Genomic DNA, 21,640 nt, shown 5'->3' on the forward strand with positions numbered 1-21,640 from the left:
ATCCAGGGAAGTCATGCTACCCCTCTATTCTATTCTGCCTTGATCAAACCACACCTGGTATACTGTGTCCCATTCTGGGCACCGCAACTGAAAGGAGATGTTGACAAGCTGGAAGGTGTCCAGAGGAAGGCGACTCAAAAGATCAAGGGTCTGGAGAACAAGCCCTATGAGGAGCGGCTGAAAGAGCTGGGCACGTTTAGCCTGCAGAAGAGAAGGCTGAGAGGAGACATGATGAGGGCCATGTATAAATATGTGAGGGAAGTCATAGGGAGGAGGGAGCAGGCTTGTTTTCTGCTGCCCTGGAGACTAGGACGCAGAACAATGGCTTCAAACTACAGGAAAGGAGATTCCACCTGAACATCAGGAAGAACTTCCTCACTGTGAGGGCTGTTTGGCAGTGGAACTCTCTGCCCCGGACTGTGGTGGTGGCTCCTTCTTTGGAGGCTTTTAAGCAAAGGCTGGATGGCAATCTGTCAGGGGTGCTTTGAATGCAATTTTCCAGCTTCTTGGCAGGGGGTTGGACTGGATGGCCCATGAGGTCAGCCAAAGTCGCAATGGGGTCGCTTAAATACAAGGAGCTTCTTGGGATTTTTAAAAGTCTGGTTGGGAATATCTGGCAAAATCTGGATGCTATTGTTTGCCAACAGGACCTGTCCAATTGGACCAAAATGAGCAAAAGATTGCAAGATCCAAGAAGAATGGCAGCTGCAATGACGCCCAATAGTGCTTTTAATCAAAGGCATGCTGGTAATAGTTAGCAAGGATATTGTTTCTGTACTTTCCAAATTTATCTGACTTTCCATCATGGCAAAAAGTGTTTCCAACTAGATGCATCTTTGACCCAAAATCTCTAGGATCTTGTATCTTAACCTAAAGCTGGTCCAGGCAGGTTGACCCATATTTCCTGTAAGTAAGGTAGACCAGTGAAATATGAGATGAGACTTCTGCTCACCTTTATGGTGGTGTAGAAGAGGGGATATTGGAAGATGTTGCTTGCCACCTGCTGAAATTTCTTCCTCTAGACAACTGTTAGAGTAACAATTATGAGACTCCTGCCTCTTATTTCACTTGGCAACCCTACCTGGAAGGGCGTACATTGGCTCAAGGAGAGCTTCCCCATTCCAAACTCCTCTTCTATCATTGGATTGGCCAGAATTGCATGAATGCTCCCCTCCCTCCTTATTTGAGCTGTCAAGCAGAACAACTGCAAAAAAAAATTGTGCTTTCTCAGTCATGTGAGGAAAGAGAGTAGAGAAGCATTTCCCTCCAAGTCAATCTGCTACTCTAACCAAACATCTCCAGATGTTGTCCAGCTGAGTCAAATGTTGCTCTGTGTATCAAATATTAATCTTCACTGCCAGTGTTGTCTGAGTGAAGAACACATAGTCACAATCTAGTCACCCAGGCATGTGGACAGTGCTCCACAGCTTCATGCAGCTTGGTATTAGAGACAGTAGGGTATATCTTGAAAGAAAAGTCACCACTTACATTTTGCTGGATGCTAGAAAAAAAATCAAAAAGTAGGACATTGCTTTTTCCCAAACAAAGAGAATGGCAGCATTCATTAATGAGTTAACAAAGTCATATCTCTATATCTCTAGTAGAAATGGGCAGGTGTGGCCAGCCAGGTGTCTCTGGATTACACATCCCATAATCCTTCACCATTGCATGTATTTGGTAGAGTTGATGCGATTTATAGTTCAAAATCATAGAGAGGACCACAATTGCTTCATGCAGCTTGGTGATACATATCTACACATGTAACTCATGTTTTAATATCTATTTTATATGTTGTAAATCATGTTTTAATATCTATGTATTAATTTTATGTTGTAGTTTCGGATGCCCTGAACCTCAAGTTTACTTTCATATAAACTGGTGATTCTCAACCTGTGGGTCCCCAAATGTTTTGGCCTTCAACTCCCAGAAATCCTAACAGCTGGTAAACTGGTTGGGATTTCTGGGAGTTATCAGCCAAAACACCTGGGGACCCAGATTGAGAACCACTGATATAAACATATAGTTGAACACTGATATAAAACCAAGGACTTTTTCAGATTTATTTGTTTATTTATTTATATTAAGAAATTTATACCCCGCCTTTCCCCACTTTTGGTTGGGATTTATCTCACAATATTGTGTCTCTCCTGTAGAGTTACATTGTGCTTGAATTGTGATTGGATTTTCTTTTTTTACTGATTTGGGGGGGCGGGTAGAGTCAATGAATCCAGTATCACTGTTGTTTGACGACTATTTCCTGTGTGATAATTTTCTTCTGCTGCAGTCCCTACATTGTGAAATATTCATCAAAATGGAAATAATGGAAGACTGAGCAGTTTCAGTAAAATAGAAAAGTATAGCATGCTTGCACTTGGTAGGGCCAACACAGGTAGGAAGCAAGGCTACGTAGAAGATTGGTCATGGATTTTTGCATCACCGTGAAAATGTAATACATTCCATTAATCATTCCAATAACAATATCTTTCTGTTTGCATAAGCAATGTGATTGCCATGAGATAACAGTCTGGTGTGATAAAGTCCCAAGACACAATAATATCTGCCAATCGATAAGTAAAATGCTAATAAGATCATAAAAACATCTTTTTTTTTCTTCTTTTAGTTTACATAGCCTTCTCTTCTCACTATCACTTCCCATATATTGTTGGTCTCATTTGCCATATTTTTCATTTCATAGTGTCCTCTCTTTACCTTTATCACCTCTAGACCCTGTCCTGAAGTGCCTTCTGTCAACCTGGAACTGTTTCTTCTCCCAGACGTGAGTTAGAAATTGTTGATAAATCTATCTTACTCCACCCTCTTCAATAGAAATACTTCTGAAATACTTTGTGATAAAGAAGTCCTCAATTAACCTTCTGTCTGGAATATAATACTATGAGGCCTTCTGTTGAACCAAATTAACAGCACGCAAATATATTCAGATGTTTTGTTCCACTGAGGTCAAATGGGGTTGTTTTTTGGTATGTGGTTTTTTTCGGGGGGGGGGGGGTTGTTTGCTACAGAGACCATCACTCTGTGATAAAGCACCAGTTTGTTTGTTTTTAAGAAGATTCCTGGTACAACTTCTGGTATCTTTTGGCAGAGCCGGAAAGAGTGATATCCTGGAAAGCCAATACAAGTCAGCATCAACAGCAGCATGCTAGGTCACCCAAAAATGTGACTGCATAAAGGTCATTCTAAAGTTTATGGGCTTATTCGTGTACACAAAGATGTGAGGTGCATCTTTAGAGTATTTAAAGTATTTTATCAAGAGAGTTTCCTTACAGCCGTTGTACCCAACCTTTTTTTGACTAGGGACCACTTGACCAGGGATCACTCTCCAACATTAATACCAAAAGGATTACAAATCAGTTTTTGGTCAACTTTAGATTTGGTTTGCTTATTTGGGGTGCTGATTCAGAAAATGGCATTGGATAAACCACATTGGCTCTAGTTTCTGATATAGAACATATGCTATCCAGTAGTCACCATTTGCTCATGCACATATAACCATATTTAATAATCTAGAGCGGATGTGATCTATCCAGTGCATTTTTATGAATCAGCACCACAAATAACCCCAGAAACAGGCCTAAAAACAAAGACACTAAGGCACCCATGCTTCCAGGCACTCAGGGGGAGGGAGGAGGAGAAGAAACAGCAGTTAGGAGGCTTGTTGTCGTGCCTCTCATGGGTAGTCAGCCTCTTCCCGTTGCCTCGGCACTATAGGAGAGTTTTGCAAGACCATTCACTCTCATTGCAACAGTGTAGTAATGGTGAGGCCGCAGACCATATTTTAGTTCTTGCGGACCACTGGTAGTCCAGAGACCACAGGTTGTGAACCACTGCCTTACAGAAAAGACCTTCAAAAATATGAGTGAGTTCATTTTATCCAACTGTTGCAAAAGTCAGAACTATGAAAAAGTAATTTTTGCACTACAGCTCTCAGAATCCCCCTTGACCATGCTGGCACATGCCCTAACTATCCCAGTTTGACAGAAACAATTCCAACCAACCCTCTGTTGCTCTACTTTTTCAGCTCTTTTTAAAATACCTCAGTTTATGTTTTCCCTCTTTATCTTCTCATCCTGAAAACTCAATTCAAAATACAAAAGTAGTTTGCACTCAACAGAAGGGAAAGAAGAGCATATAAGAGGATGTGGTATAATCTTGCCCTTCCCAGTAGAATCAGGCAAAAGCAACATGTTGCAGTCTCTTCTAGCATGTGTAATCTCATTCATGGCATTTGCCACTTTGCTCCCACTCTGAAGCTGCTTAATCTTGAAGAACCCACAGACTACATAGCATGCACTGCTGTAACAGAAAAAACATTACATTTTCCTATTAATGAAACATTATTACCAGTATTTGAATACTGAGAAAAATGTTGATTTTGTATTGTTGGAGGCACCAACATAAAAAAATAATCTGAAACCTACTTTGTATCATTAATTGTACATCTTAGTGTGCTGTGGAAAGATGTTTGCAATAAAAAAACCATCATCAGTCAATACAAAATAATAAGAGATTTGTCAAATGTTCAACATTTCAGCAGCCTTATCAAAATATTCAGTGAATGTTGTGGATGTAATAACACTATGATATGTATCTCTTGCATTTGTGAACCTCACTAACATGTTAGCTACTGTGTGTAACAGCTAGTAAAATAGAAAATATGAAACAAACAACAAAACTTAATCCATGCATTTATGGCATGTAAGTCACCAGAATACAGAGCAAAGGTAAGCATTGTAAATCAGCCTTAAGCACCATATAAAAATGTCTTTTGAGTTAAACCTTCAGATAAGTATGTATGAACATTCTCAATCAGCATTTGTGAAAGTATCCCACAGACCAGCTCAGACTGGCTTCAATGGGAGGTTGTTTCTGTAATGAGGTGTCAGGAATTGGTCCTTATCTAAAGTCTGACCTTTGGCATGTTGTTAGCTATATGGTTAAATATATGTTATCTTATCTGTTTGTTGAAACACAGTGAGAGGGAGCATGTCAGCCATGCTGGAACTGTTCCAAGCTGAAAGAACTATGAATGATCTGTATTATCTTGGATCCTATAAAATAAGATATATTTTAAGCAACATTAGTCTTTTGCCATCCTTGAAATCATGCACTGGGGAAATGCTCTCCCTCCATTTCCCCTGCCATCCAGCTCATTTCAAGGAGCATAGACTGGAAAAGAGCAGAAATGCTTATATACTACCCTATCCATTACAGAAAACAGTGGAAAGGGCTTTTGTGTGATGGCATTCTTATGTTGCTTCCATCACAACAAACCCAGCTCAGTTAATATATGGTTTACATACACTGCCCCATGTTTTCACTGAAGCCAGTTCAAATTCTGGTGACAGTTAATGCTGGAACAGACAGTCCAGGTTAAGTGTTGTTTATACTGATGATGTGAAGCAAAGCTTTGAAGTAACAAATTGCTTTTTAAAACCATCACCTAGGTTAGATTTTTTAAACTTTCTTTCAGGTGCCTAATTCCAGTAAGAAGTCCAACATATCTCAGGGTATGATAATGCCCCATTGTTCATAGCAATGTTTACACATGCAGAATCAAGAGTATTCCTCAATACTCTTAATTCCATAGTACACAACCAGAAAAAAGTCCTCACTTGAAGTAGAATATTTGTTTTGAGTGACTATGGGCCAATTTCTTTCTCTCTCTCTCTCTCTCTCTCTCTCTCTCTCTCTCTCTCTCTGTCTCATTCTCTCTTCCTCCCTCCCTCCCTCTCCCCCTTTTTTTCAAATGTTACTAATACATTTTAAAAGATTTATTGGGACAATTCTCCTCTAGATCTTTTTGTCAACCATTAAGTGCACTCAGGAACATTATATAAAGTGTTTTAAACAATATTGTAAGTCTAGTTCTGTTTGGATTCCACATCAAAAGATGATTCTTGGAACAAAAATGTCCCTTCTATCTGGATGACGGTTAACAACTGCATGAGAAAATCACATTTCAAAAGCAAAATGAGTAGTTGGAACAAAGCTACTTTGCTAGTGTAGTGATTAACATTTTCTAGTGACTTTTAAAAGGCAGTTTGATATGACTTTGTATGGTAATTTGAGAAAATTTATCAGTTTTTTGTCCCCTTCATGCTAGGATTTTATTTTTCCAAAAAAAAAGAAGAAGAAGAAAAATGGAACAAATTGCTTTTGAAGTTTCATGGCATATTTGGAACACTGTGGCACATAATAGGAACACCTTAATTACAAAGCTAACTTTGCAGGCTTTGGTATCAAACCTCGAAGACCTTCCTCCTTATGAGAGAGGTAATGCTAGTCCCTGACGGGGGAAAAACCCCCACTGAATCAATGGGATTTACAGACTGTTTTTTTCTGCAGTTGCTTTGGTTTATGCTTTAAGCCCTTTCCACAAAGCTGAATAAAATCCTACATTATCTGCGTTGAACTGGGATATATGGCAGTGTGGACTTAAATATTCCAGTTCAAAGGAGATATTGTGGGTTATACTGCCTTGCTATTCTGGGTTATATGGCTGTATGGAAAGGCCCTTGGGTTCTTTCATCTCATCATATAATCCAATTCAAAGCAAATAATCTGGGATTAAATCTTAGGGCATAGGGCAGTGTATATGAGTCATTTGTAAGTCAGATGTTTGTAACTTGGGGACTGCCTATACATGTATATGAACCAAGATGCAACAGGAGGGTGTAAACATTGAAGCTAAAAGGCTTCAAAATTCAATTATACACATCTACATAAAGCTCAAATGTATAGAAACTGAAAACAGCAGTTGATTTCTATTAGGAACGCCCACTGTTCTCATCATGTGTACATGTGAATTTAGCTGTGAGTAGTCACATATGGCTATGCTCTTTATTCTCCCCTGAACGTATGTGATACAAGTAAGCACTTTCAAAGATTCAATTTATGTACTTGGAATCCTCCCAACAAACTTATAAAGTAAATTACTATTATTGCCCTTACAAACACCCTTGTCAAATGTGAACCATAAGGACAGTTCAAGAGAAGTTTTTTAATCATACTGTAACACTACTTCCTTCAGTAAATTTAACATGTCATTGTTCTAAACTCATAATCCTTTTGTTGGCACCATATTATTGAAATTTATGTCTTGTTTTTCTTAACAAACAAAATCAATGAATGAGTAAAAATATGGAAATACTTTCATGGAGCTTTCTGGTTACTAGCTCTGGAAAACAATCAGAGTTTTGAGAGATGGGGTAGGAAGGGTGGAGATTGTATAAGACTAGTTGATGTAGTGATTTGACCTGAAGATTTCTTCATTTAGGAGTACCTACTCTTAGAAGGTGTGTTTTCATAGAATCATAGTGTTGCAAGAGGGCCCATGCGCTATTGAGTCCAAACCTTCCCCAAACATGCACTCAATGCAAGATCTCCAGCTAGAGCAGTGGTTCCCAACGTGTGGTCCGTGGACCATCAGTGGCCCCCGAGAACTAAAATATGGTCCACGGCCTCACAGTTACTACTTTGTTGCAACAAGAGCAACTGCTCTTATAGTGCCGAGGCAACGGGGATATCGGAAGGGGAGAGGCTGACTACCTCGGAAAGGCGCAACAAGCCTCCTGGCTGCTGCTTCTCATCCTCCTCCCTCCCCCTGAGTGGAGCCATTACATGTGGTGCCTGGAAGCAGGGGCACCTTGGTGTCTTAATTTTTAGGCCTCTTCCTGGGGTTATTTGGGGTGCTGATTCAGAAAATTATACTGGATAGACCACATCAGCTCTAGATTATTACATATGGTTTTCTGTGCGCGAACAGATGGCAACTACTGGATGGCATAGGTTCTACATCAGAAACTAGAGCTGATGTGGTTTATCCAATGCAGTTTTCTGAATCAGCATCCCAAATAACCAAATCGAATCTGAAGTTGACCAAAAACTGATTCGTAGCCCTTTTGGTACTAAGGTTGGAGAGTGGTCCCTGGTTTAAAAAAAAGTTGGGAGCAAGAGCATCCCAAGCAAGTAATTGTCCAGACTCTTAATCCTTCTAATAGTTCTGTAAGGAAGGCCACAAATTACGAATTAAAGAAAAAATGACAGAAAACACATAATCAATGGAGAGTAGATCACTCAATATTGGATTAAGATATAGTTTTCTACAACCCAATGCTCTCCAGTTGTGCTAGACTACAGCGCCTACACTCTAAAGTCAAAATTGAAAGTCATCTATCTTTAGATATCCCACTAAGAAATCTGGGGCTCCTTCCACACAGCTGAATAAAATCCCACAATAACTGCTTTGAACTGGGATATATGGCAGTGTGGACTCAGATAATCCAGTTCAAAGCAGATATTGTGGGTTATTCTGCCTTGATATGCTGGGTTATGTGGCTGTGTGGAAGGGCCCTGGGATGGTTCACACTATTCAAATAAAACACTATGATTCCACCTCAGCTGCCATGGCATTCCCTGGAATTTGGGATTTGTTATCCATACCCTTCAAACATTTCACAGATGAAAACTGAGAGACAGGGGGCTTCATACCAGAATGTGATCAAGATGGTAATAGTTGTTAATGAAGAAGAACAGACAAGCAGGGAAAGGCTACAACAATTTGCTTTGGCCCAAGCCTACTGGGAAAGTTTCCTTCTCTGGAGAGCTTTAAACAGAAACTGGATGGCCACCTGTCAGAAGTGTGTATTGTTGTGTGACAGGGGGTTGGACTGGGCACCCCTTGGGGTTGCTTCCAATGTTTTGATTCTACTTATATCCAGATGAGTTCTTGTCCACAACCTATGCCAAATATGCCTGTTCAGGTATCATGACACATGTCTTGTTTTGAAAGGAAATACAATCAAGTTTGGGATCAGACTCGAGCATGCTTCCTTCAAAACATTGTTTTACCCAAGCAAGTAGATAAGACCAATAAATCTATGGGCATGTTTTTTTAAAGCTTTCTTACAGAAACAGTAGAGCAGAAGTCAAGCTTTTTTTCACTGAGATAAGTAGATCCTAAATATCGTCTGCTTGGAGACTGAATTGTGCTTATGCTGGTCTCCCTTATGCTGTGTTGCTATTATTGCTATGTGCAAAGTCATTTCTGACGTTTGGCAGCTCCAAGGTGAACCTCACTGGGATTTCATTACCTGAGGTATAGATGTGTTGGGTAGTGTGAACAGACCTCAGGTTAAAACCTTTTACACTTCTAATAAGCCTGTGTAAGATGTTCTCCAGTACCACTTTATGTAAGTAGTGCTCTATCATCCAAAGGGCTTCTCTCTCAGCTACCAGAATTTGGATCAGGATCTTGGCAAATATTTTCAGATAATGAAGAGGACTTCCACTTTGGTTGGGGTGAACTTGGTGTTACTACATAACATTACCATGTACTGCACTGCTTTTTTCTGTCAATTTGTTGTAAAAACATGATGTTTTGTTGCTTAATTTGTAAAATCATAACATAATTTGATGTTTAATAGGCTTTTCCTTAATCCCTCCTTATTATCCAACATTTTCACTTATCCAACGTTCTACTGACCCGTTTATGTTGGATAAGTGAGACTCCACTGTATTAACAATCTTTATGTGTTGTTTGTGCTGCCCCCTGGTGGTTCCAAACCCACCCCGTGAGAACATATACGTTAAACTACAAAATGGTATGCACATTTTATTAAAATACTATCTCCATTTCCAATCTGCAATTTGCATATGCCATTATTAAACACATCCTCTATTCCCATCTAGGGAGAGAATTTAATGGTCAAAGCAGGGTCATGCAGCACAGTTCGCAATAGAATAGTCTGGTCCCTCGACTATCAAATTCAACAAGAGTGGCAAAGTTATTAAGTTAGTTCATCATCTCCAGGCAGTTGAAGGGAGTGAAATTACAGGGAAGATTACAAGGAGAATCAGTCTTATCTGCCTTGGCTGACTGATAAATCCACAACGTCTGTGTCTTCTTCCATTCTGTGTACAATAAGCATCAGTTATATAAATACAAAATACTGTATAGCTTGTTTTGTGTAAAAAGGAGGAGATAAATCCATATACTTGCATTAATGTTCCTTCAGCTTCCAAAGGGGTTTCACAGTTGAGTGACTTGGTGGAGCTTTTTCTTTGGGAAAAGGTTAGGAGTGTCTTTTTACCACAATTTACGCATTCTCTTTTTCCATTGAACGGAAGACTGAAAACACACCAAATGGGGGCAATGGTTGCTGGGAGGGCATGCAAATGGAGGAGTAGAGACAGAGAAGATCTTCAAGTATATTACAGCTTAAGCATCCTTTATCCCGAAATCCAAAATACTCCAAAATTGTCCATGTGGGTGGCAGAGGTAATGATACCTTTGCTTTCTTGATGGTACACAAACTTGGTTTTGTGCACATCATTATTAAAAAATATTGTATAAAATTGCCTGTAGATGAAATATAGATGAATTTAATGTTTAGACTCAGGTTCCATCTCCAAGATGTAGATATACAAAGGTATATGCAAATGCAGGAATTTCCAAAAATCCAAAACCCTTCTGGTCCCGAACATTTTGGATAAAGGATACTCAGTCTGTATTTCTGTTCTTTGCTGACTTGAGAAAGCATGGCTCCCTCTCCATCGCCATACAAATGCAAATATTCCAAAATCCAAAACACTTCGCATCCCAGGTATACTCATCCTGTATTTCTGTCCTTTGCTGGAGTGAACACACATGGACTCTTCTCCACTCCACAACAGAGGAAGGGGTTCCCTTTATAGGTGTGGGGTATAGAAAGGGGCCAGATATGTGGGGCTGAGGAAGGAAGGGAAGGGCCCTCCTCCTGCCCCGAGAGGAATAGGTGCTGCGGCTGGAAAGAGGACATTGTTGGGTGCGTATGAGGGGAAAGTCTGGAAGGCCAAGGTGCTGGGGCCTGGTGGGCCTGGGCTGCCTCCTCCTCTGCTTATTCCTCCTCCGGCAGCTCCTGTGTTGCTCCCTGGCTGTCCGGCGCCATCGAGGCCAGGGTTCTGTTTCTTCCACTTGGTCCTCCGATTCTGGAACCAGATTTTCACCTGCGTTTCGGTCAGGCTGAGGGAGAGGGCCAGGTTGAGGCGCTCACACACCGACAGGTACCGCGTGGCCCTGAATTTGTTCTCCAAAGCCACCAGCTGCTCGTAGGTGAAGGCCGTCCGGGCCCGGCGGGGCTTGGCACAACTGGACTCGGCCCTACGGCGCTTGGACGATGACGAGGAGGAGGAAGGAGATGAGGAGGACGGTCGAGGAGGAGAACTGGGCTCCTCCAAATCCGAGGATGGCGAGGAAGAAGCAGGGAAGTCAAGTGAGGTGGCTCCAGGCCCTGCTGAGGTGGCAAAGTGGCTCCTTTCCTGGTCGTCATGGTCCTCTTGCTCCAAAGCATCAAGGGCAACTTCGTTCTCTCTGCCACTGGCATCTATGGGACACACAAGAGTGTAATGAAGCTACCGACAATTTGCATCCGCCAAAGATGCATGTACGCTGCCAAATTAATGTAGGGACCCTTCTACATTCTATCCAAAAACATCTGAAGAGCCACAGATTCCCCACCACTAACAAAATACATGCTCTTATCTTCAGATATTACAATTTATAGTCACAACCGAGGCTTCAGCTACACTGCCATATAAAGTCCAAATTATCTACTTTGAACTGGATTATATGGCAGTTTAGACTCATATAATCCAGTTCAAAGGAGCCCTAGTGGCGAAGTGTGTTAAAGCACTGAGCTGCTGAACTTGCAGACCGAAAGGTTGCAGGTTCAAATCCCAGGAGCGGAGTGAGCGCCCGCTGTTAGCTCCAGCTTCTGCCAACTTAGCAGTTCGAAAACATGCCAATGTGAGTAGATCAATAGGTACCGCTCCGGCGGGAAGGTAACGGCGCTCCATGCAGTCATGCCAGCCACATGACCTTGGAGGTGTCTACGGACAACACCGGCTATTCGGCTTAGAAATGGAGATGAGCACCAACCCCCAGGGTCAGACATGACAACCCCCAGGGTCAGACAGGGTCAGGGTCAGGGGAAACCTTTATATTTTTACTAAACCAGTTCAAAGCAGATAGTGTAGGTTATCTGCTTTGATAATCTGGATTATATGACAGTGGGGCCGAGATTGACACCACTTCAACTACCATAGCTGAATATAGAGTCCTAAGAGTTAGAGTTTTATGAGGCACTGGCACTCTTTGGCAGAGAAGGCTAAATACCTTGTAGAACAACAACCCCCATGATTCCACAGCATTGGGCCACTATATTCCTGGGAGCTATAAATTGCCAAACTACAACTCCCAGAATTCCATAGCCTCCAGCCAAAACAGTTAAAGTGGTATCAAACTGCATTAATTTTACAGTGTGAATGCACCCAGAGCCTCTAAACAAAGAAGCCTATGAACCTGAAGTTAATTCCATCCAAGTTAATCCATTTTATTATTTAAAAAAAAAAGCTATGGCTGCATCTATACTGCCAAATAATAGATCAAACTGCATTGTGTGGTCAGTTTAGAGTAGACTCAAATAATGCAGTTTTAACTAGATTATATGAGTCTACACTGACCATATGATGCATTATTTCGCAGTGTAGATCTAGCCTCTAACTAGGAAGGGATAATCCAAATAATTTCACAGTTTTTTTGCTTCCCCCAGGGGAAATGTAGTTGTGGAGAGAGAAGGGTGTAAATAAACATAATAACAATAACAACAACAACACTTGTGTCTCCCAAAAATCTGCCCTGCCCTTTCAGTGTGTGCCTGTGTGTGCATATATGTATATACTGAGGAAGAACATGGATTTCTAGACAAGCAGGAACCCAATTTCTTTTGATTTTCAGTGTGTGGCATTTGATTTTTAGTAATATAAAAAGGAGAGGATCTATTAAGACTTATGAAACTTCCATAGAGTCATTATATAGCATTATATTCACTTATCCAAGGTTCTGCCGGCCCGTTTAGCTTGGATAAGTGAGACTCTACTGTAATTGGAAGCTGGCCTTAGCATATCTGATGGGGGAATCTAAGAAGTAAAAATAAGGGGAATTTATTGATCCAGAAACACAGAGGGTTAAACAAAATTATGTATAAAATCTACGTTGTACAGTGTCGGGAGTCAAGGTGGCGGGATGCACTGGGGGTGGGTTCAGGAGTAATTGTATTGTGGGTGGCGGGTTGTCTATGTATGTGTATATTGTAATGTGTATTGTGGGTGTTTTGCAATTTTAAAATAAAATTCTATTACAGTAGAGTCTCACTTATCCAAGCTAAACGGGCCAGCAGAAGCTTGGATAAGCGAATATCTTGGATTATTTTTTTTTTCGTGTTAGGAGCAACCTGAGTTGCTTCTGGTGTGAGAGAATTGGCCGTCTGCAAGGACGTTGCCCAGGGGACACCCGGATGTTTTGATGTTTTTACCATCCTTGTGGGAGGCTTCTCTCATGTCCCCGCATGGAGCTGGAGCTGATAGAGGGAGCTCATCCGCGCTCTCCCCGGGTGGGTTTCGAACCTGGCAGCCTTCAGGTCAGCAACCCAACCTTCAAGTCATGAGGCTTTAATCCACTAGGCCACGGGGGCTCCTAATATCTTGGATAATAAGGAGGGATTAAGGAAAAGCCTGTTAAACATCAAATGAGGTTATGATTTTACAAATTAAGCACCAAAACATCATGTTTTACAACAAATTTGACAGAAAAAGCAGTTCAATACGCAGTAATGTTATGTTGTAATTACTGTATTTACAAATTTAGCATCAAAATATCACGATATATTGAAAACATTGACTACAAAAATGGCTTGGATAATCCAGAAACTTGGATAAGCGAGGCTTGGATAAGTGAGACTCTACTGTATTTTAAAAAATTCTAAATAATTTTGTCTTATGGAACTACTCTTCATGATTCAATAAAAAAAGTTTTAAACCTTCCCCCCCCCCCCCTCATTTTTAACTATTGCCCTGGTATCAGCCATGGGTTGAGGTTCAGGGTTTTAGTCTGCCACTTTTGGACTCTTGCTTGCTGAGGGATTCCTGAAAGTATCTGGGATCAGATCCTGGGATATAGGGTAGTGTACGCCCAGCCTCAGGCCCCATTTCCATTGCCATATAATACAGTTTGGAGCTACAGGGTTGTTGCATGTTTTCCGGGCTGTATGGCCATGTTCTAGAAGTATTCTCTCCTGATGTTTCGCCCATATCTATGGCAGGCATCCTCAGAGGTTGTGAGGCATGGCAACGTCTGAGGATGCCTGCCATAGATGTGGGCGAAACGTCAGGAGATAATACTTCTAGAACATGGTCATACAGCCCGGAAAACATACAACAACCCTGTGATCCCGGCCATGAAAGCCTTCGACAACACAGTTTGGAGCTTCATTAAAGGGTCAGCGTAGACTCACATAATGCAGTTCAAACTGTATTCTATTCAGAGTCTTGTTCCAAACTGCATTACAGGGCAGTGTAGACCTGGGCCTCATTGGAGGGCATGATTCAAAAGGAAGATGGCTGGAGAAAAGTTTATTTGGGAATTATATTTTTCTTTCTTGCCAGGAGCCGAGCGCCGCTTCCTTCCTTCTTTCTCCCCCCGCCCTCTCTTCCTTTTCCCATCTTCTTCTTCTTCCCCGGCCGCCCTAATAGAGTTTCAGATTTGTGATGGGCCGGATCGATAGATGTCATCTATTAAAGGTAAGTTTTAATCGAAGAATATTAGGATCAGTCCGAGGCGAGGGAGGCGGGGGAAGGGGGCGCTGCGCGTGGCGTGGGCGCCTGCAAGCTGCGGAAGGGAGATAGGCGGGCCTCGCTAATGGGATATCGATCACGGAGGCATCCTCCTCTCGCGGGGACAGCGCAGAAGGGACAATTACCGCGCGCCTCCTTTGGCCGGCGCGGCCAGCTGTCAATCAAGCCCGGACGCCGAGGCGGAGCCTGACCAAGACCCGCCACTAGAGGGACCCTCGCCCCCCTCCCCTTAAAAAAGCCTTAAAGGGACAGGACACCCAGAAGAAACTTTTTGACCGCTTCTTCTTCGAGGACATCGACACTAGGATGAATGCAGTTGGACACTAGTTTCACTGCTGTGGCTCATTGAATCTTGAGAGTTGTAATTTAAGACCCCAGCACTCTTTGGCAGAGAAGGATAAAGACCTTGTCAAACTATAACTCGCCAGGGCTGAACCAAAGCACTTCAGCGGCACTCCCACACAGACCTATATTCCAGAACATCAATCCCACAATATCTGCTTTGAACTGGGTTATCTGAGGGCCCTTCCACACAGCCAGGCAGAAAATCCCACAATATCTCCTTTGAGCTGGAACATATGGCAGTGTGGTCTCAGATAACCCAGTTCAAACCAGATATTGTGGGATTTTTATTATTATTTTCTGCCTTAATATTCTGGGATATAGGGCTGTGTGGAGGGGCCCTGAGTCCACACTGCCATATATTCCAGTTCAAAGCAGATAATTTGGGATTTTATTCAGCTGTGTGGAAGGGGCAAAGTTATGTCAAATTGCATTAACTCCACAGTGTGAAGTACTAACATTATTCCCCCAAATTGGATCTATACTGCCCTATATCCCAGGATCTGCTTTGAACTGGATTATATAGCAATGTGGACTCAGGGCCATTCCAGACAGGCTCTATATCCCAGGATCTGATCCGAGGTTTTTTGTTTATCCCAGATTATCTGGCAGTGCGGACTCATATAATCCAGTTCAAAGCAGAAAACCTGGGAATATAGGGCCTGTCTGGAAGGGCCCTCAGATAATCCAGTTCAAAGCAGATAATGTGGATTATCTGCCTTGATATTCTGGATTATGTGGCTGTGTAGAAGAGCCCTAAAACCCCTTCTACACTGCCACATACAATCCAGATTATCTGCTTTGTATTGTAGGGCTGTGTAGAATCATGTAATTCAGTTCAAAGAAGAAATGTGGATTATCTGCTTTGATAATGTGGCAGTATGGATAAACAGATAATCTGGGATCTGATCCTGAGTAGATGCAGCCCCAGTTTTAGGCCCCTTCTACGTTGCTATTTAATCTAAGTAGATAATCCATATTATTTTTGAACTGGATTATATGAGTCTACACTGCCAGATAATCCAGTTCAAAGCAAATAATCCAGATTTTATATGGCAGTTTAGGGCCCTTTCTATACTGTCATAAAATCCAGATTATCCAAGCAGATAATCCACATTATCTTTGAACTGGATTATATGAGTCTACACTGCCATATAATCCACTTCAAAGACGATAATCTGGATTTTATATGGCAGTGTAGAAGAGGCCTCTGTCTTGCTCTCGTTTAACAACACTTTAAGGCCGTATTTTTTTCTGAAATAAAATAACCTGGGGCCTTACTCAACTATGAAGTGAAAATAAGCACCTGCTTAGGACCTCAAAGAAGGGAATACAGCAGAAATTTCCCATTGCTTGATTTACCATGGATCATAGGTTACATCTACAGTATAGGATCAATATAAACTGGATCTATGCTACCATATAATCCAGTATCTGATCCCAGATTTAAGTTATGTCATTGCATCTAATGAGACTTGAGCATCCAAGACTGGATCTACACTGCCCGATATCCCAGGATCTGTTCCCAGATTATCTGCTTTGAACTGGATTCTATGACGCTACATTGCCAGATAACCTGGGATCAGATCCTGGGATATAGGGCAGTGTAGATCCAGCACAAAGGGGGTCCTGGAAGCAAACTCAAGCAAATACAAAGCTACCTTAACAGCCCTATCACACTAGAAGACTAAGGCGCCTTCTACACTGCCATATAATCCAAATTATCAAATCCACATTATCTGTTTTGAACTGGATTATATGAGTCTACGCTGCCAAATAATCCAGTTCAAAGCAGATAATAATCTGAATTTTCTATGACAGTGTAGATGAAGAACTGGACAGGGGGCATTTTAAAGTTTTTGAGTGAATCTACATTGTAGAAGGAATGTGGTTTAGCACCACTTTTAACTACCATGGTTCAGTTATATAGATTCAAGGGAGTTTTAATGTTAGAACGTCTTCAGTCTTCTCTGCCAAAGAGTGTGATGCTTCTCCAAATTACAAATCCTAGAATCACATAGCATTGAGCCATGGCAGTTAAAAAGGTGCTGAACTGTATTCATTCTAAAATGTAGATGCAACCTTCCCCTGGGAAGTTTTAATGGGAGCCAAAAATAAAATCCCTTTCTTTTGAACTTTTTTCTGCACTCTTGGCAATATGAAATCCCAGTATCAAACTCTGGATGCATTTAGACTGGAGAATTGATGCCATGTCTCAATGTCACAGAATCATGGGAGTTGTAGTATGCAAAAACACCAGCACACTGTAGTAGATGAAATTCAACACCTTGTAAATCTATAACTCTGACTATTACATAGCATCGAGCCATGGCAGTTATAAGAGTGTCAAAACTGCATTAATTCTACCCTATAGATGTACCCATGTCAGATGCATCCTGAGGCTCCTATGTAGTAAAGAAGATGTTTACTATTTAGTAACTATTTAATCACTCTGTGTTGTAAGGATTTCATGGCCGGAATCACTGGGTTGCGGTGAGTTTTCCCTGCTGTATGGCTATGTTCTAGAAGCATTCTTTCCTGATGTTTCGCCAGCATCTATGGAAGGCATCTTCAGAGGTTGTGAGGTCTGTTGGAATCCAGGCAAGTGAGATTTATATATCTGTGGAATAATGTCCAGGGTGGGAGAAAGAACTCTTGACTGTTTGAGGCAGGTGTGAATGTTTCAACTGGCCACTTTGATTAGCACTGAATAGCCTTTGAGCTTCAAGGCCTGGCTGATAACTGCCTGGGGGAACCCTTTGTTGGGAGGTGTTAGCTGGCCTCTATATATCACTATATTACAATATTTGCTTGCAGCTTTCAGTGGTTCTCAGATATTTCCTGCCTTCAATCTGAATGCAATGTATTTTCTAGCCTTATTTCGTAAAAACCTTACCTGCATACAGGCTAGCTAACAATGGCCCCTTCTACATTGCCACAAAAATCTGGATTATCAAATCAGATCATTCACACTGCTTTGTACTGGATTATATGAGTCTACAGTGCCATACAATTCAGTTCAAAGCAGATAATTTTGGGTTGCCAGGAGGTTTTTTTGGATTGTATGGCCATGTTCCAAAAGCATTCTCTCCTGATATTTTACCCACATCTATGGCAGTGAGGCTGTGAGGTCTGTTGAAAACTAGTCGAGTGGGGTTTATATATCTGGATTGTTCAGGGTGGGAGAAAGGACTGGACTGTTGTGAGTTTTCCGGGCTGTATGGCCATGTTCCAGAAGCATTCTTTCCTGATGTTTCACCCATATCTATGGCAGGCTCTTGTCTGTTTGAGGCAGGTGAGAATGTTTCAATTAGCCACCTTGATTAGCATTTATTTCCCATACTTATACCCAGGACTGTAGGGGGGGGGGTTAGGGGTTCACCCCCCCCCCCCAAATTTTCAGGTTTTTAGAAAATCTGATTTACTCATGAATTTTAACTGCTTAACCAAAACTCCATTAGTGTCCACTGAAGTTTGTCTGTCTTGAGTGTTCACTGAAGTTTATCAATGGAGCCTGATTTCTAAATTATTTTGTGTTATGGAACTACTCTTCATGGTTTGATTAAAAAAAAGTTTGTACCCCATTCCTCAAATTTCTGGATATGGTCCTGCTTATACCCATATTTATACCCTGCCCTTCTCACCCCCGAAGGGAGACTTGAGTAGCCTTTCAGCTTCAAGGTCTGGCTGCTTCCTGCCCGGGGGAATCCTTTGTTGGGAGGTGTTAGCTAGCCCTGATTGATTCATGTCTGTAATTCCTCTGTTTTCTGAATGATGTTCTTGATTTAGTGTCCTTATTTTAGAGTTTTTAAAATACTGGTATCCAGATTTTGTTCTGGATTTTATATGACTGTGTAGAAGGGGGGCAATGTCTAAACACCCTAAAAGTGGGTCACAAATCTCAGGCTGGCTTTATACTGACCTATGAGTAACTGCTTTGAATTGGAATATATGAGTCTATACTGCCATAAAATCCAGTTCAAAGCAGATTATCTGGATTGTATATGGCAGTGTCGATCCAGCCTCAATTTTAGAAAGTCACCCAACATTTGGCTGAGATGGGATAACCAATTATTTCCCTCCTTCAAAGCTCCAGTTTGTGAAACAACGAGCCCTTTCCACACAGCCCTATATCCCATAATATCAAAGCAGATAATCCCACATTAACTGAGTATGGACTCAGATAACCCAGTTCAAAGCAAATATTGTAGGATTTCCTTCCTTGATATTCTGGAACATAGGGCTGTGTGGAAGGGCCCAAAGATACTTTTTTGGAAGTACCACTTTCTGCTGGAAGTTATTGAGCACCTTTTAAAAAAACAAATCCATACAGTAGAGTCTCACTTATCCAATGTTCTGGATTATCCAACACATTTTTGTAGTTGATGTTTTCAATATATCGTGATATTTTGGTGCTAAATTCGTAAATACAGTAATTACAACATAGCATTACCGCTCATTGAACTACTTTTTCTGTCAAATTTGTTGTATAACATGATGTTTTGTTGCTTAATTTGTAAAATCATAACCTAATTTGATGTTTAATAGGCTTTTCCTTAATCCCTCCTTATTATCCAAGATATTCGCTTATCCAAGGTTCTGCCGGCCCGTTTAGCTTGGATAAGTGAGACTCTAAGATAAAGGTAAAGGTTTCCCCTGACGTTAAGTCCAGTCATGTCTGACTCTGGGGGTTGGTGCTCATCTCCATTTCTAAGCCGAAGAGGCGTTGTCCGTAGACACCTCCAAGATCATGTGGCCGGCATGACTGCATGCAGCGCCGTTACCTTCCCGCCGGAGCGGTACCTATTGATCTACTCACATTGGCATGTTTTCGAACTGCTAGGTTGGCAGGAACTGGAGCTAACAGCGGGCGCTCATTCCGCTCTCGGGATTTGAACCTGGGACCTTTCGGTCTGCACGTTCAGCAGCTCAGTGCTTTAACACACTTCGCCATCGGGGCTCCTAAGTGAGACTCTACTGTAGTAGATTTTGAAGCATCTCTTTGGGCTTGCAAAGAATAACGGCTCCAACCCTTTTACGTTTTGCAACCTTGGGATGCACGACTCCAGTGGGACACAAAAAAGAAAGAAAAGCATATAAAGAATCCTTAGAAGGGATGCTATATTTCTCCTCCCCCCCCCCCCCCCCAAGGCCCTCCAAATCCTCGCCTACCTTGGGACTCTTCGGGCTTCCTTCCCGAGCTGCTTTCCAGGAGTCCAACTCTGCCCCAACTTTTCTCCTTGTCGGGGATGCTTTTTCTCCTGGTGAACTTCTGGGGATCCAGGATGTCTAAGATGGAGAAGGAGATCTTGGTGTGGATGGGGGGCCCTTTCCCCCCGCTTTCCTGGCAGTCCGGCATCCCCCTCCAACGCCGCTGCCTCTTCTTCCTCCTCCTCCTAATCCCAGTAGATCTCCAACGAGGATCCACAAGGTCGGCTGCAGGTGGAGGCGAAGCAGGTATTGCGCTCCCGAAGGCGCACGGCCAGATCCCAGAGAGAGGCTGCTGTCCATAGAGGGGGGTGGATGCCTAGGAAGAAAAAAAGGGATTCTCCAAAGGGTGGGAGGAGGAGGAAGAGGAGGAGGAGGAGGAGGAGGAGGGGAAGAAGAGGAGAAGGAGGTGGATCCCCCTTTGACAAGAGAAAAAAGGTCTGCGATTGGAAAAAAGGAGGCTGGATAGCTGCCTCCTGGCACTTTCCTTCAACTATAGATTGCCAATGTTTTCATCCTCCTCTCTGGCAAACACGTGGAGGAGGGCTTTGTTATTTATTATTTTATTTAATGTCTTTATATCCCACCCTTCCCATCCCAAAGGGGACTCAGAGCAGCTTACAACAAAGGCACAATTTGATCCCTCAAACATATATAATAATAATAATCTATATACAGTAGAGTCTCACTTATCCAACATTCACTTATCCAATGTTCTGGATTAGCCAACGCAATCTGCCTTTTAGTAGTCAATGTTTTTGTAGTCAATGTTGTCAATACGTTTTGATATAAAAAGGTAAAGGTTTCCCCTGACGTTAAGTCCATTCATGACCGACTCTGGGGGTTGGTGCTCATCTCAATTTCTAAGCTGAAGAGCCGGCATTGCCCATAGACATCTCCAAGTCATGTGGCTGGCATGATTGCATGGAGCGCCGTTACCTTCCCGCCGGAGCGGTACCTATTGATCTACTCACATTTGCATGTTTTCAAACTGCTAGGTTGGCAGGAGCTGGGGCTAACAGCGGGCGCTCATTCCACTCCCGGGATTTGAACCTGGGACCTTTTGGTCCACAAGTTCAGCAGCTCAGTGCTTTAAGGCACTGTGCCCCACATTGTGATATATTGGTGCTAAATTCGTAAATACAGTAATTGCTACATAGCATTACCGCGCATTGAACTACTTTTTCTGTCAAATTTGTTGTCTAACATGATGTTTTGGTGCTTAATTTGTAAAATCATAACCTAATTTGATGTTTAATAGGCTTTTCCTTAATCCCTCCTTATTATCTAAGATATTCACTTATCCAAGGTTCTGCCAGTCCGTTCAGCTTCGATAAGCGAGACTCTACTGTATATAAAAATGTAATGTGCATAATTAGGACCAAGTTAACAACAAAATCAC

At 42.0% G+C, this 21,640-nt stretch overlaps 1 protein-coding gene across 1 annotated transcript; it reads right to left on the bottom strand.

Annotated features, from left to right (window-relative positions):
- Window positions 1-9,618: 9,618 nt before the first annotated feature.
- Window positions 9,619-20,777, bottom strand: nkx1-2 (NK1 homeobox 2). The gene is made up of 2 exons (XM_016991940.2): window positions 20,203-20,777; window positions 9,619-11,381 (listed from the first exon to the last, which is right to left on the bottom strand). Exons 1-2 carry the CDS (start codon window positions 20,387-20,389, stop codon window positions 10,708-10,710), a joined length of 861 nt encoding a protein of 286 aa, XP_016847429.1. The 5' UTR covers window positions 20,390-20,777; the 3' UTR covers window positions 9,619-10,707.
- Between the last annotated feature and the right edge of the window lie 863 nt (window positions 20,778-21,640).

This window comes from Anolis carolinensis, chromosome 3, assembly GCF_035594765.1.
Source record: "Anolis carolinensis isolate JA03-04 chromosome 3, rAnoCar3.1.pri, whole genome shotgun sequence".
In the NCBI taxonomy this organism is placed as follows: domain Eukaryota; kingdom Metazoa; phylum Chordata; class Lepidosauria; order Squamata; family Dactyloidae; genus Anolis; species Anolis carolinensis.

Coding starts and splice junctions, on each gene's coding strand:
- nkx1-2 (XM_016991940.2), bottom strand. CDS start 20,389: ATGCCGGACTGCCAGGAAAGCGGGGGGAAAGGGCCCCCCATCCACACC. Junction 11,382..20,202: donor GAAGCCCGAAGAGTCCCAAG/GTAGGCGAGGAT, acceptor TGTGTCCCATAG/ATGCCAGTGGCAGAGAGAAC.